General features: G+C 41.4%; 1 protein-coding gene across 3 annotated transcripts in view; it reads right to left on the bottom strand.

The window, feature by feature from the left end:
• The window catches only part of LOC129767603 (zinc finger protein hangover-like), a 47,610-nt gene extending 33,041 nt beyond the window's left edge, over window positions 1–14,569 (bottom strand). Inside the window, exons 1-3 of one of the 3 annotated variants that reach the window (XM_055768669.1) lie at window positions 14,213–14,569; window positions 13,669–13,971; window positions 13,562–13,606 (exon numbers count right to left, since the gene is read on the bottom strand). In XM_055768669.1, coding sequence (XP_055624644.1) covers window positions 13,562–13,606; window positions 13,669–13,971; window positions 14,213–14,341 — 477 coding nt within the window. In that variant the 5' untranslated portion in view covers window positions 14,342–14,569. Of the gene's footprint in view, window positions 1–12,093; window positions 12,278–13,561; window positions 13,607–13,668; window positions 13,972–14,212 lie in introns of those variants that run through there. The other 2 variants (XM_055768653.1, XM_055768660.1) reach the window with 2 other exon arrangements.
• Window positions 14,570–15,082: the final 513 nt, after the last annotated feature.

The raw sequence follows: 15,082 nt of genomic DNA, 5'->3' as shown, positions 1-15,082 counted from the left end.
ATCTCGGCTCATGTCCAATCACTACAACCTAAACGCGCATCTCTATCGCATTGGGCTCGCAGCAAACAATCTTTGTGATTGTGGCGATGGGTACCACGACATCGAGCATATTGTCTAGTCGTGTATCCGGTTCCATGCTGCTCGCTCTCAGCTCTCTAGAGCACTGAGAGCAAAAGGCAGACAATTGGATATCCCCGTCCGGGATATCTTAGGTAGCCGTGATCCTGATCTTCTGCTTCATCTATACCTGTTCCTCAGAAACGCCGATGTCAACGTTTAATGATGTTTCCTTCGTTGTGTCCCCGTTTTATATCCCTCCTATCCGATCGATAAACTTTTACTTAGTCGCGGCAATACATACACACACTCTTTACAGATACACGGGCCAAAGGTTGTGCAGTCCACTGATGATTCAACAAGAGCCAAAGGTTGTACCGCTCATGACAACTCTACACGAGCTGATGATTGCGCCGGCTAGTGACCATTCTATCCTGGATTCCTCGAGTCGAGAAGACGCACCACGCTAGATATGGGGTACATACTAGGGGGGCGTTGCTGATTAATGGTCAGCTGCATCCAAATAGGAAGTATCCCGTGTCGGGCACACGTACAGAGCATTGGAGACAGCAACATCCCAATTACGAGAACACTTGTAATACTAACCTCGAGCCGACCGCGAGTAATCGGTTACATATTACTAACATAGATAATAAGAAAAACTGTTAAAATATTGAACTCCGGCCCCGTCAGGCTAACGCCATAGGAGCCTTGATAAAAATATATATTTTGGGAAAAAAAACAAACTACGTTGCTACGTTATATATATAACAGAAGTACATTTCGTTGGTTACATTTTAGGCAATGTCTACTGCGATCACAACACTCCTCCTTAAGCAACGAATCCAATTAACCTTTTATTTTCTTCCAGCTTCCGGAACCTGCTTCGCTGCTGCTGCTTCGTGTTCACATATCCCAGCTCCACTACTCCTTGATCCAGGACATCTCGGACGAAATGATACCTGATGTCTAGATGCTTTGTTCGTGGATTGTACCCTTGGTTCTGAGCGATACAGATGGCTGATTGGTTGTCACATCGGATGGGAATCTGATGCATGCCGAAAATCTGCAACTGGAACTGGTGCCACCAAAGTGCTTCCTGGACTGTGCGGGAAAGCGCAATATATTCCGCTTCGCACGAGGACAGTGCGACTGTTGGTTGACGTTTGACGTTCCACGACACAGCTCCTCCCATGAACGTGAAGACGTATCCGGTGGTGGATTTTCTGAAGTCCGGTTCTCCTCCCCAATCGGCATCTGTGAAGTCAACCAAGCATGTGCTAATCTGCTTCGAATACGTTAGACGGTTCGAACTCGTGCCTCGCAAGTACCTCAGGATACGCTTGACAGCGTTCCAGTGGCTACGTCCGGGATTCGTGTTGAATTGGCTGACTTGGTTTACTGCGAAACTGATGTCCGGCCGCGTTGCCTGCGCCAGATAGGTGAGACACCCCACTGCCTCCTGGTAAGGAATCTCTTTCATTTCGCGCATCTTCTCCTGTGTCGCCGGAGACATGGACTAGTCCAGTTTGACGCTCGCCTCTGCTGGTGTCGAAACTAGGTTACAATTCACCATGTTGAACCGTTGCAAAATACTGTCGATGTAGTGCTCCTGATCTACCCACAGTTTGTCGTTCTTCCTGTCACGCGTGATCCTCAGTCCCAGGCAGAAAGAAGCTTCACCAAGATCCTTCATTCTGAAGCGGTTGTGAAGGAACGAATTCAACATTTGCTTCAGCTTGGCATCATTGGTAAAGATCATGAAATCGTCCACGTGAATAGTGACGAAAATCATTTTCTCACCGATGATCCGGAAATACAGGCACGGATCAACCTTTGATTGGTTCAGTCCGAACTCCTTCAGCGCGTGATCCAGCTGGTTGTTCACAGATGGCTTGACTGTTTCAGCCCATAGAGTGCCTTCCGTAACCGACAGACTTGCTTCGAGGTGCCAGCAAATCCTTTCGGCGCCTCCATGTTGATGACCTCGTCCGATAGCTTGCCTTGAAGGAACGCAGTGACCGCATCCATCTGCTCCACATCGAGGTCATGCTTCACCGCCAGCGCCAGCAGATAACGAATGGTGGAATAACGTACTACGGGGGAATACACCTCGTCGTAAAAGATGCCTGGCCGCTGGAGCACCCTTTAACAACCAGCCGTGCCTTGTATCGTTCGATGTCACCAGTTGGTCCCCGCTTCGTCTTGAAGACCCATTTGTTTCGGATTGCCTTCCTATCGCTTGGAAGGCTGGTTAGCTCCCACGTTTCGTTCTCCTCCAGAGCGGCGATTTCCTCATGCATGGCCGCGATCCACTTCTCGCGATCCGGTCCATTCAGCGCCTCTTCGTAGGTTTGAGGGTCATCGATCGATGTCTTGGAGCACACCGGTGTGGGCTGGGGGGAAACAACTTCGCCAGAAAACGAACTATAGGTAACGTAATCGGAATACTTGCCTGGAATTCGGCGCTCCCGGTCACTGCGCCTAAACCCTTGCTGCTCAACAGCTGGTCTACCAAGTTGCGACGGGAGCGCAGGTTCATTATCGGCGTCAAGGAACTCGGGATCACTTGAATCGCTGTCGGATGTTGCAGTTTCTTCAGCTTCATCATCGAAATCATCATCGTCGACATCCGGTTCCATACGGACGTTCGACTCATCGATTGAATACAGCTCCGTGAACTATATCTGCTGCTGACTCTCGCTTATCTCGACCAATTGTTGCGGTTCTCCCCCTTGAACAGTGACGACGTCGCGGTTGATCCGGATGTCACGCTTGACCGGATCGTACAATCGATACCCCTTGGTACCGTCAGCATATCCCACGGAAACTGCTTTTTGGGATTTCACGTCGAACTTCTTCCTTCTTTCCTTCGGAACGTGGACAAGCGCAAGCGATCCGAAAACCCTCAAGTGTCGCAAATCGGGTTTCTTACCGGTCCAAGCTTCTTCTGGTGTTGTTTCGATGGACCTCGTCGGGCTTCTATTAACGAGGTACGCTGCTGTCGAAACCGCCTCGGCCCAAAATTCCTTCGGCAGGCGCGAATCACTCAGCATGCTTCTGGCCTTCTCGAACCTTGAGTTTCCTTCCGGTTTGGAGCTCACTCATGGCCTTGAAACTTTCATAAGCTCAAAATGCTTCTTTCTTCTGTTCCAGGAAATAGAGGAAAACCTTCCGGCTCGCATCGTCGATGAACGTCATCACGTAACGACTGCCACCGAGAGAAGGAACTTCGACGGGTCCAACCAGGTCCGAGTGGACTAAATCCAGTAGCCTTTCGGCTCGCGACTCACTGGAAGGAAATGGATTACGTGCATGCTTACCCTCGATCCAAGCGATGCACTCTGGGATGACGTCATTTGCCAAGTCGATGCCGTCTGTCATCGTCGCAAGCTTTCGTAGACTTCGACGATTGAGGTGTCCCAGACATCTGTGCCAAATTCCGTTACTCGGTGCCAGAAAAGCTTCCTCGTGCTTCTGGTTCAGCATATACAAGCCGCCTACCTGTGTACCAGATGCGATCACCTTGCCATTGCTCTCGCGAACTTCACACCTTTCGGCATCGAAGAACACCGTCATTCCCTTCTGGCAAATCTTGCTAATCGAAAGGAGATTCGTGGCCAATTCCGGAATCTGCAGCACTTCCTTCACTTCGATGGGTCCTTCGATGGGTTGAGCTCCAGCTTGACCAGACCCTTCGCGACAGACATCATGCTACCGTTGTTCGCCGTTCCCACTGGATGCGCCATTGGCTGTTGCTTCACAAATCCAGTTTCATTCCGAGACATGTGACACGTGGCGCCGGAATCAAAGTACCACTCCTTTTGGCTTACATCGCCCATCGCAAAAACGCTGCACAAAGCTTTGCCAGACGTTTTCGATGTATTTTGCTTCCACGCCGTCTTGAACTTGAATACAACGCTCCGTCTCCACCGGCGATTTTGAGTCCGTTCTGCAGCTTCACATCTTGTAAAATTTTTGCTTTCACCGCGTCCGACGTCAACGCAGTGCCGGATGCCTCGAGCCCCATAATCATGGGTTCGTAATGGTCCGGAAGCCCCATCAGCAACAACGCAGCCAGCCATGAGTCGTCGATTCCCGCAAGTTTGTGTGCCGTGGACATCAATTCATCGACGTACGACTCCGCTGCCGCATTCGTCCAACCGAATCGACGTTAGCTTTCTCAGCAACCCGATTTTCCGTGTCAGACCATTGTCCTGGAAAGCATTCCGCAGCTTCTCCCAGGCTTCCTTGGCGTCCTTCGCGTCCTGGACCAGACTGTAGTTGGTCGTCTCCAGACTCAAACAGATCGTGGCCATCGCTCGCAAACTCGTTTCCGCGTCGACTTGCTGTCCTTCCGGCGGCGACACAGCGTTCCATGATCCCTCGCGGATGAGCGTCATCTTCATAGCGAACGCCCACGTGGTGTAATTTTCTCGTTCCTTGAGCCTCTCGATAAACGGTAACGAAACTCCGCTGAATCGTCCGCTCCCAGCAGCTTGACTCCAGCAGCAGGAACTCCAGCACCGTTTCCATTTGTGGTGCATAATATTTGAGCTGCATAATTACAAACAGATGTAGCTAACAACAATAAACGGAAATTGAAGTGAGAATGCCAGTGGTAGATATTAAATTGGGAACCGCATTGGTTAGTGCCTATGACGGTTCACCCACACAACTAGACGCATTTATCGACGCGGTGGCGTTATTTGCAGACACCGTTGACACGGAATTTGATAATGCCACGCCGGAAAAAAGAGCTGCAGTACAAGCTACGGTTGTTCGATTCGTGAAAACAAGACTCACTGGACTCGCGCGCCAGGCAGTGGGAGAGTTGAATACCCTTCAAGAAATTGTTGATGCAATTAAAATACGTTGCGCACCTAAAACTTCCTCGGACAGCATACTAGCTAAATTAAAAACTGTCAAACAAAATTCTACAACAGAAAACTTCTGCGATGCTGTAGAAAAATTGACTAACGATCTGAAATTCGCGTACATAACAGAAAACATTCCCCAGGACACAGCAGAAAAAATTTCCACAAAACGGGGAGTAGAGGCCTTTATAAGCGGTATCAGGAATATTGATACCAAACTTATATTGAAGGCCGGAAATTTTGCACAATTTGAAGACGCAGTGCAAAAATTACCCCACAGAGTCAACGCAATCAAGACAAATTTTCCACGCTACCCAGAGGGGACGTGGCAGATACATAAACAATCGTGGGCAGAGCGGACGAGGTTATGGACCTCGCGGCAGAACCACATATAATAATAGCGGACGCTATAATAATTTACAAAATTACAATCAATACAATGGTAATAATGGTTACAGAACCAATAATAATAATAACTGGCGAGGTAGAGGTCATCAACAATCCTACCATCGAAACCAAGTACGTGGTCGTCAAGTTTTTTACAATAACCAGGGAAACATCCAGGTCCCCCAATATCAACAACGAATTGGGGGAATAATCAATCAGCAACAAAATCAATCGGTGCAGCTAGCTCAATTAGTGCAGCAGCGCCAGTAAAACGTTATTTTTCAATTAATCCGACTTGTAGTAACTTTGTTGTTCTGAAGCTAGATTTTTTTTATACAGAATGCACCCTACTTGTGGATTCCGGAGCAGAAATTTCTATTTTCAAGGCAAACAGGATTAACCCAACAACATTCGTAGACACTAATGACCAATGTCCAATTTTAGGAATTAGCGACTATACAGTACCCACTTTAGGCACTGTTTTAACAGGTATTACCTTATCAGACCAAAACAAAATCGATCATTATTTTCATATAGTTAACCAGAATTTACCAATCCCCACTGATGGAATACTCGGCAGAGACTTTTTATGCAAATATCATTGTTCAATCGATTATGACACTTGGATCCTAACAGTTAGAAATAACTCTGAAATTTGTGAAGTTCCAATTCATGATGATATCAATGGAGACATTTTTCTTCCACCCCGTTGTGAAGTGTTTCGACGAATAATCATTGCGAGTGATAATAATACATACCTAGTAAAATCAAATGAAATACAGCCTGGAGTATTTGTCGCGAATTCCATACTCAATTCAAGCAATCCTATTTTAAAATTTCTCAACACTACAAACAAAATAGTCAAAATCAAACAAAACTTTTCAAATCAACTGTCCAACATTGAAAATTATGAAATATATACCTTTAATAAACGAAACGATGAAGACAGATACCAACAATTAGTGACGGAACTAATGCTAGAACAAACACCACCAGATTTAAAATCAAAAATAACAGAATTATGTAAAAAATATCACGATATTTTTGCTTTACAGACAGATAACCAGACATGTAATAATTTTTACAAGCAGACCATCCGTCTTGCAGACAACTCACCGGTTTATATTAAAAATTATAGACTTCCTGAAGTCCATCGAGACGAAATTAAATCACAAGTGGATAAGATGCTGAAGGATGATATCATTCAACCTTCTTTATCTCAGTACAATTCACCAATTTTGGTTGTCCCTAAGAAATCTACTACAAACGATAAACAATGGCGTCTCGTCGTAGATTTCAGACAACTTAATAATAAAATTCTAGGGGATAAATTTCCTCTCCCTAGAATTGATGATATTTTAGACCAACTAGGTAGAGCTAAATATTTCTCTACTCTAGATTTGATGTCTGGATTTCATCAAATAGAAATGGATGATAATTCGAAAAAATTTACAGCCTTCTCCACCGAATCGGGTCATTACGAATTTAAAAGACTTCCGTTTGGTTTGAATATTTCACCGAACAGCTTCCAAAGGATGATAACCATTGCATTAAGTGGTCTTCCTGCGGATTGCGCATTTTTATACATCGATGACATTATTGTCATTGGATGTTCCATTAAACACCATTTGCAAAATTTACAAATTGTTTTTGAAAAGCTTCGACAAAGAAATCTTAAACTTAACCCAGCCAAATGTAATTTTTTTTTGTTCTGATGTGACATACTTAGGTCACAATATTACTAATGAAGGAATAAAACCTGATAAATCAAAATTTTCAGCAATTCTTAACTTTCCGACTCCCAAAAACGCAGTCGACGTTAGAAGATTCGTTGCGTTCTGTAATTATTATAGACGTTTCATACCCTATTTTGCAGAACTGGCAAATCCTTTGAATAATTTATTACGTAAAAAAGTAAAATTCGAATGGTCTGATGACTGTAAAAATTCATTTGAAATTTTAAAACACAAGTTGATTTCCCCACAAATCCCAAAATTTCCTGATTTCAAAAAACCATTTATTTTAAGCACCGACGCTTCCAAAATAGCTTGTGGTGCAATGTTGACTCAACCCTATAACGACACTTATCTACCAGTGGCATTTGCGAGTAAGTCTTTTAACCAAGGTGAACGTAACAAGTCCACAATAGAGCAAGAATTAATCGCAATCCACTGGGCAATTACCTACTTTCATCCTTATTTATACGGAGGACGATTTACAGTCAAAACTGATCATCGTCCTCTTGTATACCTATTTACAATGAAAAATCCTTCGTCTAGATTGACTAGAATTCGTGTGGATTTAGAAGAATTTGATTTCAACATTGAACATGTGGAAGGAAAGCTAAACGTCGGCGCCGATGCACTTTCACGAGTAATTGTTGATTCAGATGAACTCAAAACCATCTCTGTTTTACCAATACAGACAAGGTCAATGACGCGAAATAAAGTCGAAGATGTCACTAAATTATGCAACTCTAAGACTGATCACATTAGAGCATATGATTCAGTGAATAACATCGATGCTTTTAATCTTCCTAAACTAGTCTTTGAAATGAATGAAACACAATCAGTACTGAAAATAAAAATGTATGACAAAAAGTTGAAAAAGAATATTGCTCAAGCGCAATTTTCTGAGAATATGTGCACAACAATTAAGGACGTCCATGAAATTATTGATACAATTAGTACAATGGCCAAACATCTAAAAATAAAAAAGATAGCAATTGCAAGAAACAGTGTTATTTTTTCGAAAATCAACATTGAAAAATTCAAATCGATTTATAATCAATCATTGAATGAAGTAGATATAATTATCTACTCACCAGCAATGATTATAACCAACGAAAATGACATCTATCAAATAATCCATGAGAACCACGCATCTCCTTTAGGAGGACACGTAGGAACTACAAGATTATTAAAAAAATTACGAACAGTGTATTATTGGAATAACATGAGGAAAACTATCAATGAATTCGTTAGAAATTACATTGATTGTAAGTTAAATAAACACAGAATAAATACAAAAGAAAAATTTACTGAAACCAGTACACCCAGTAAAGCATTTAATCTTGTATCAATCGATACAATCGGACCTATGACGAAAACCAAAAATGGAAACAGATATGCCCTAACGATACAATGTGATCTCACAAAGTACGTTATTGCTGTACCCATACCAGACAAACAATCTCAAACATTAGCAAAAGCATTCGTAGAACATTGTGTTCTCATATACGGATGCCCGTATTTAATTAAAAGCGATTTAGGTTCAGAATACAAAAATGAACTATTTAAAAATATTTGCTCACTACTGGCAATCACACATCATTTTTCCACAGCATACCACCCTCAGACCATAGGTGGCCTAGAACGCAATCATCGATGCCTTAATGAGTATTTAAGACAATTCATTAATGAGCAACACGATGATTGGGATTCTTGGCTTCAATATTATACTTTCTATTACAACACTACTCCAAATATAGAGCATTCATACACTCCATATGAGCCAGTCTTTGGCAACCTAGTTAATTATCCTAAAAGTTTAATAAAACCTACAAAAATAGATCCCATTTATAATTACGAAAATTACTATGCAGAGCTCAAATTCAAGATACAATCCACAGCAATCAGAGCCCGAGAGCTATTAATAAAGTCTAAGCAAAAAAGACTAGCTAGACAATCAACAATAGTAAACCCCATAGACATTTCAATAGGAGAGAAAATACTACTTAAAGCAGAAAACAACAGAAAATTAGATATGGTATACAATGGCCCCTACGAAATTATTTCAATCAATCATCCGAATATAACAATAAAAAATGGTAACACCAATGAAGACAAATTAGTACATAAGAACAAGATAATTAAATTGTAATTGGAACATTTATCAACAGATGATACGATTTATTTTCGTACAACTTTAGTCCTAAGTATCAGAGGTACTTGGTAACGCACAGATTTAAATTTCAAAATGATTCCTCTACGCTCATCATTTTCCTTAAAAGGGGGAGATGTGGTGCATAATATTTGAGCTGCATAATTACAAACAGATGTAGCTAACAACAATAAAATTCCATCGTCTTGGCCTCGAACGTGGGCAATAACACCCAAGTTCAATTGCCCATGCTCGAACCGCCAACGACGCAACTTCCCAGGCTCAGCCACGACCGTTCTCGAATTACAACAGTTCGATGTTTCACGACGAGTCATCAACCGTCATCAAATTCAAGTACACATGCGTTTTTCCAATTTCCTCATATTACTTTTTTTTAGAGAGATCTTTCTAGTCTCCTCCGTGGCTCATCTTGGGTTGACTAATTACTTCTTTAAAAAAATCTTCTTTCTTCCGGCTATGACCTGTCCTGGGTCCATAACCTTTTGCGGATAAAAATGTAAAACTAGACCGTTCAGGTTGGGTGTTAGAAGACTAATGAAAATTTTATTCAAATCATCATACTACGTTGCTACGTTATATATAACAGAAGTACATTTCGTTGGTTACATTTTAGGCAATGTCTACTGCGATCACAACAAATTCCTTTATGTCCAAGAACACTGAAACCTTTTTTTTTGGCGTAAGCCATTTGAATTTCTGAAGAAAGCAGCGCAAGACAATCATTCGCCCACTTGCGATGTCTCATGTTTCGAACCACTTTCCACAGTTTTTTCATTGACGTTTCTCGTAACAAACCTCCCACGAAATTTCGCCAATAAACTTTTTTTTTCCTTTGATCAAATTTTAAACTGATTCTCTAAGGCTTAATACGTTTGAAAAATATCAATGGTTGAACGTTTCCGAAAAGCTTTAAATGCATTCGATCTATCTACATAAAGCTTGGAACACTGGCTATCCCACCATGGATTGGGAGACCTTCGGCGAATGGTGGAACCTGAGATCATAGATCAAACGAGAAAGGAAGTTATACTCTTCTCTTAGGAGGCAATATCGGAGGTTGAGCGGGAGCCGGAGCTGGAGCAGGAGCTGGAGCAGAAGAGGGAGATTGAGGGGTGAAGAGGAAAGGTTTGCAAATTTTCTCGAGGAGGGCTTGTTATGGTGGGTTAACTCTTCCTTTGAAAAGACCTCATCCGAGGGGGGAACACGTTTGAGTGACTCCCCAGTCCCCGTTATGACTAGTGAGGAGGAAACAGTAGTTTCAATCTCCATATCAAACTGGCCTCCTTCTCCCATTATGGCAGATATACAATTTTATAATTTTTAATTTGACTGTATTCCTCAACCTAATTTATGTTATACTTAAAGCGGTGTCCTAATCGAACCGTGTGACGATCGCTCGGCGCAGCTGCAACGATATATCGCACCACAATACGATGAAGGAAACGATGACGATGATACGCCACACACAGCGATGATACAGCATACGCTCACCGCGTCTGAGGTGGAGGACTTCTTCCTCACGCTGGTTGTGATTGCTTTTCTTTTCACTCGCGTAATACAGAGAATCCCGTTAGGGCGAAATAACTTCAACAGCAATGAACTGATAACGGTATTATTTTTATTATGTGATAGACGTGAACAATTTCGCGACCGACGCCTTCGGACTTCGCGAGCTGACTCTAGACACGTGATTGATGTGTAAATAAAATGCGTTGAATGTGAATATGAATGGACCCTGACCGGAAAAAATCGCTCCCGAAAACAAATGTAAAACTTATGACAGACATACAACTGTACTAGCGTTGTATTTCGAAAATTGTATGTCTGTCACCATGTACAGCGCTAGATTATATATATATATATATATATATATATATATATATATATATATATATATATATATATATATATATATATATATATATATATATATATATATATATATATATATATATATAATACGGTACAGCTCCGTTAAAAACGGTACGTTTGGTCAGCCTAATGTGCAATTCACATAGCACGTTACGGAGAAGAACGTCTACGTTCCGTCAACGTCTCCACCAATTCACACATGCAGTCAATGCTTCCACCAGCACCGTCACGTCAAATGCCAAACGAATGATTTATTTCATTTTATTCATCATGTCGCCACCTACAACAATTTTAAATTGCAATGCCCACTTTCAAATCAGCATGCCTAGAATCAGTTCTAAATTTTGAAAAATTCAATGAGAATCATTGAATTCAATTATTTGAATGCTTAAACCCCGAAGTCCGACCCTCATGCAACGATAATAATACACAGAATAATTCTTTCAACTAGTCGCGAATGATTTTCACTCCGAAATTTGGAGCTAAGAGATATGTTGGCATAAAAAGAACAGTAAGTTACTTATAAAGCGATATGCTGAGGCACCACTCAGTGTCGCATTAGAGTCGGTTTTGACCAGTAATTGGACATTTGCGACTGGTGGCGACTTTCAATGCAGAGCTGCATTTTTTCATCAATGTCAAGTTAACGTTCAACCATTGATATTTTTCAAACGTATTAAGCCTTAGAGAATCAGTTTAAAAATTTGATCAAAGGAAAAAAAAAGTTTATTGGCGATATATATATATATATATATATATATATATATATATATATATATATATATATGTTTTCATTCGAACTAACTGATTGGAATTTGGAGTTTAACTTAGCTCAGAATGTTCGCAGGGAAAGAGTGTCTGCCAAATGTTAATGCAGAATAATTGGAATGTTGTTTTGCAATTTCGTCGGTGAACATTATGAAAAATTGCTTGAGCATGGTACTATGGACTTTCTATCGAAAAAATATGAAGAATGTGTGTTATGCTACGATGGTACCTGGCAGTCTTCGGAATTGAACACAGTTCTGATGTGCTACACTTTTTTTTGCACCCAGTTGAACTCTCTCTTTCTCTCCATACGCACACCTGCGCCCGGACGAATCAACGCACACCGAAACAAAGTTCAAATGTTCTGTTGTCAACGCGGTTCGCTTTTGAGTTCGAACATCCTCACTGCACCGTATCCATACACCGCCTTATATTCCCAATATTAAACCGAGCTCGAATCTATTCTTTCTGCGTTGCTTTCTCTGTTGATGCGGATTGTATGAGGGTGCGCTGTTACTTAGCTTAGAACAAGCGAAGACAAAACGGGCGCTAGAATTTTATGTGTGTGTGGGTATAGAATGAGGGGGAATTTAGTATGTGAATTCTGCATGCTAACACAGCTGTCTGTCCACGGTATAACAAAACCAATCGCTCAGAAAAAGTTTGATGTCACAAGTAGGCTAGAAATATTGTGGCGCGGGAAAAACATCATGGATGTCAATACCTCACAAAAGCGTAATTCATGTTATAAATGAGGGGCTTAGAATGAAAGGGTTGTAAGTGATTTGATCGATTTCTCTACATCGACTCTCTCTTTTGGTCATAACTTAGCTGCAAATACATTCCCAGCTATATTTGACAATGTGGAAGATAGGTCAGAACCTCATTTATCGGATTCTATAGCAATCTTACATTGGAACGTTTTTGCAGTTAAGTTATTAACTGAATAAAAAGTTGATGAAGGGAAATCGATCAAGTCACTTACACCCCTTGCATTCTAAGCCCCTCAAATAACATTTTTCCTTATCGTTATTCGAAATTTATTCTGATGTCAATGTGATGGGGGCGAACGCCTCATTTAACGAGGATAAGGCCAAGATGACGTGATCCGAGTCGAACGCCGATTTGCCATCGGAAGCGGCGGTCTTTCGCACGCAAACCTGTGTTCCACTGTCCGGTTATTTTGAAACATAGATTACGATCCTCTGGCGAGCGTTGAACGGCATACGTTTGCCTAGTGTATTACATTTGCCCGGTTATATATCATTCATTGAAATTCAAAACTATTGCACCACTATCTGAAGAAATTTCCACATTTATTAGCATTTTGGTTTTCACATTTAGCGCGCTAAATCATAACTCGTATACTCGTGCACTGTATCACAGATCGTCTTATATTCATATTTTTCCGCGTCAGAATATCCTAGTCTACTTGTGCCTTACATTTTTCCTGAGCGGTTGCTTCTGTTGCAGTTGTTTTCGGGAGCGGTTTTTTTCGGGAACCGATTGTGACGAAGACTTATGCTCAACTTAGCACGATTTATCTATTGCAGTTAAGACAAGTTAGAGCAATAGCGTACACTCGAACAGAGTTTGATGTCAAACCAAGGTCGGTTCATTTTCATGCGACACATTCAAACATACAGTAACAGAACAGTTAGTAACATGCAGCAGATTCATTCAAGATTCAACCATACCTCATCATCAGGATCTACATCGTTAGGTTCTTCTTTGATGACACACTGAAATGCACGATATGTAGTGTGTTATCATATCAATCCAAGGTGCAATTTCAACAACATACCGAGGATCCAATTTTGCTTGTGTATTCGCTATGTGTTTGTTCCGTGCCAGATTGTGATGTTTCCTCTTGAACCGTAGGTTTTTCGATTATTGCTTTTGGAGTACGTACATTCATATCTTCCGGGCGCGAGTGATTGATCTGTTGTACTTCACCATTTCGCTCACTGACACCGAGGTTGGTAGATATCCATATTTTCTGTTTTTCTTCTGCAGCATCACAACGATTTTTGAAACTCTGCCAAGAGTTTAAGTAACTTATGCAAGCATGACATATCTCCGTGGATAGTCCATCGCCCTTTATTACCTGAAATACAGAGACCTATATTGGAAGCAAACTATGATGGGAAATAAAAATTGCTGTTTTGAGTAAAAATAAATCTTCGTGGACTATTTTGCACGTTTGCTACATCCAACACATTGCAAAAGATCAATCCAAGATGGTGGGTTATAGATTAGTTTCCATCGGAATTCGATATGAGCATCAGAGCTTCCAACATCAACTTTTCCAGGACTCTTGAAATTATTACTATTCCGATTTCATTTACCTTTATTTTTACACATGAAAAGATCTTTAGATCTAACCGTTGCCGGTCGGCTGCAAAATTGCAAAAAATCGGCACACATTCTTCTTCTGGTGACAGACATAGTCTGCAACAGTTCCTCCGGCTGCTCATTCCGGTCTACTATTAGTTACGAGGACAAATGTCTATATTTCTGCAAACTGTTCCCATAAGCTCTTCATTCAACTCTCCTTGAACCGGAAATTCACTAAATTTAATACTTGGGCTGATAATACTTTGAATGATTATGCAGGAACATTTTTACGAGACCAGCAATAAAAGCTTGCTAAATTACAACTTCTTCCAGTTCGTGCCAAACAGTGATGACATTTGTTTACACACATACAAGTGCAGTAAACAGAACGTCGGTCCCGTTCCAAGGTGTTGACATTTATTACATGTGTGTAAAGCGGACCTTACACGGTCAACTTTATTGACTAATGATGACATTTGGGAGCATAATGACAGCTGAACATGGCCGACGACGCAGAAATCCGGATTTTCTGATTTTCGAGCATCAATATCGTGACATTTCATTTGGATGCATGATGTTGATGTTTTACCCGGGGCTCTGGCAACCCTATCCCATCCAATGCAAATTGAGCGTAGGCAGCATAGAACAGGGCTCGCGCTTAGCGGGCTCACGTATTGTTTAATGTTTGGAGTCATATATGTTAATATTTGATTACGTTAAATAGTTTCCTTTGGCAAGCGATGTTTGGTTACTCATCCGGAAGTATTCTTGACGATTTACAATTAAAATCACAGCTGAAGAATCGCGCGGAGCACTTCATTTTTAATTTTAGGTTATGATTTCTATGCTCATGATTTTCTATGCTGGCTACTAAAAGGCGG

This window comes from Toxorhynchites rutilus, chromosome 1 (genome assembly GCF_029784135.1).
Source record: "Toxorhynchites rutilus septentrionalis strain SRP chromosome 1, ASM2978413v1, whole genome shotgun sequence".
NCBI classification, from domain to species: Eukaryota; Metazoa; Arthropoda; class Insecta; order Diptera; family Culicidae; genus Toxorhynchites; species Toxorhynchites rutilus.
The sequence above is the reverse complement of the archived record's forward strand: the minus strand, read 5'-3'. Positions and strand labels throughout refer to the sequence as shown.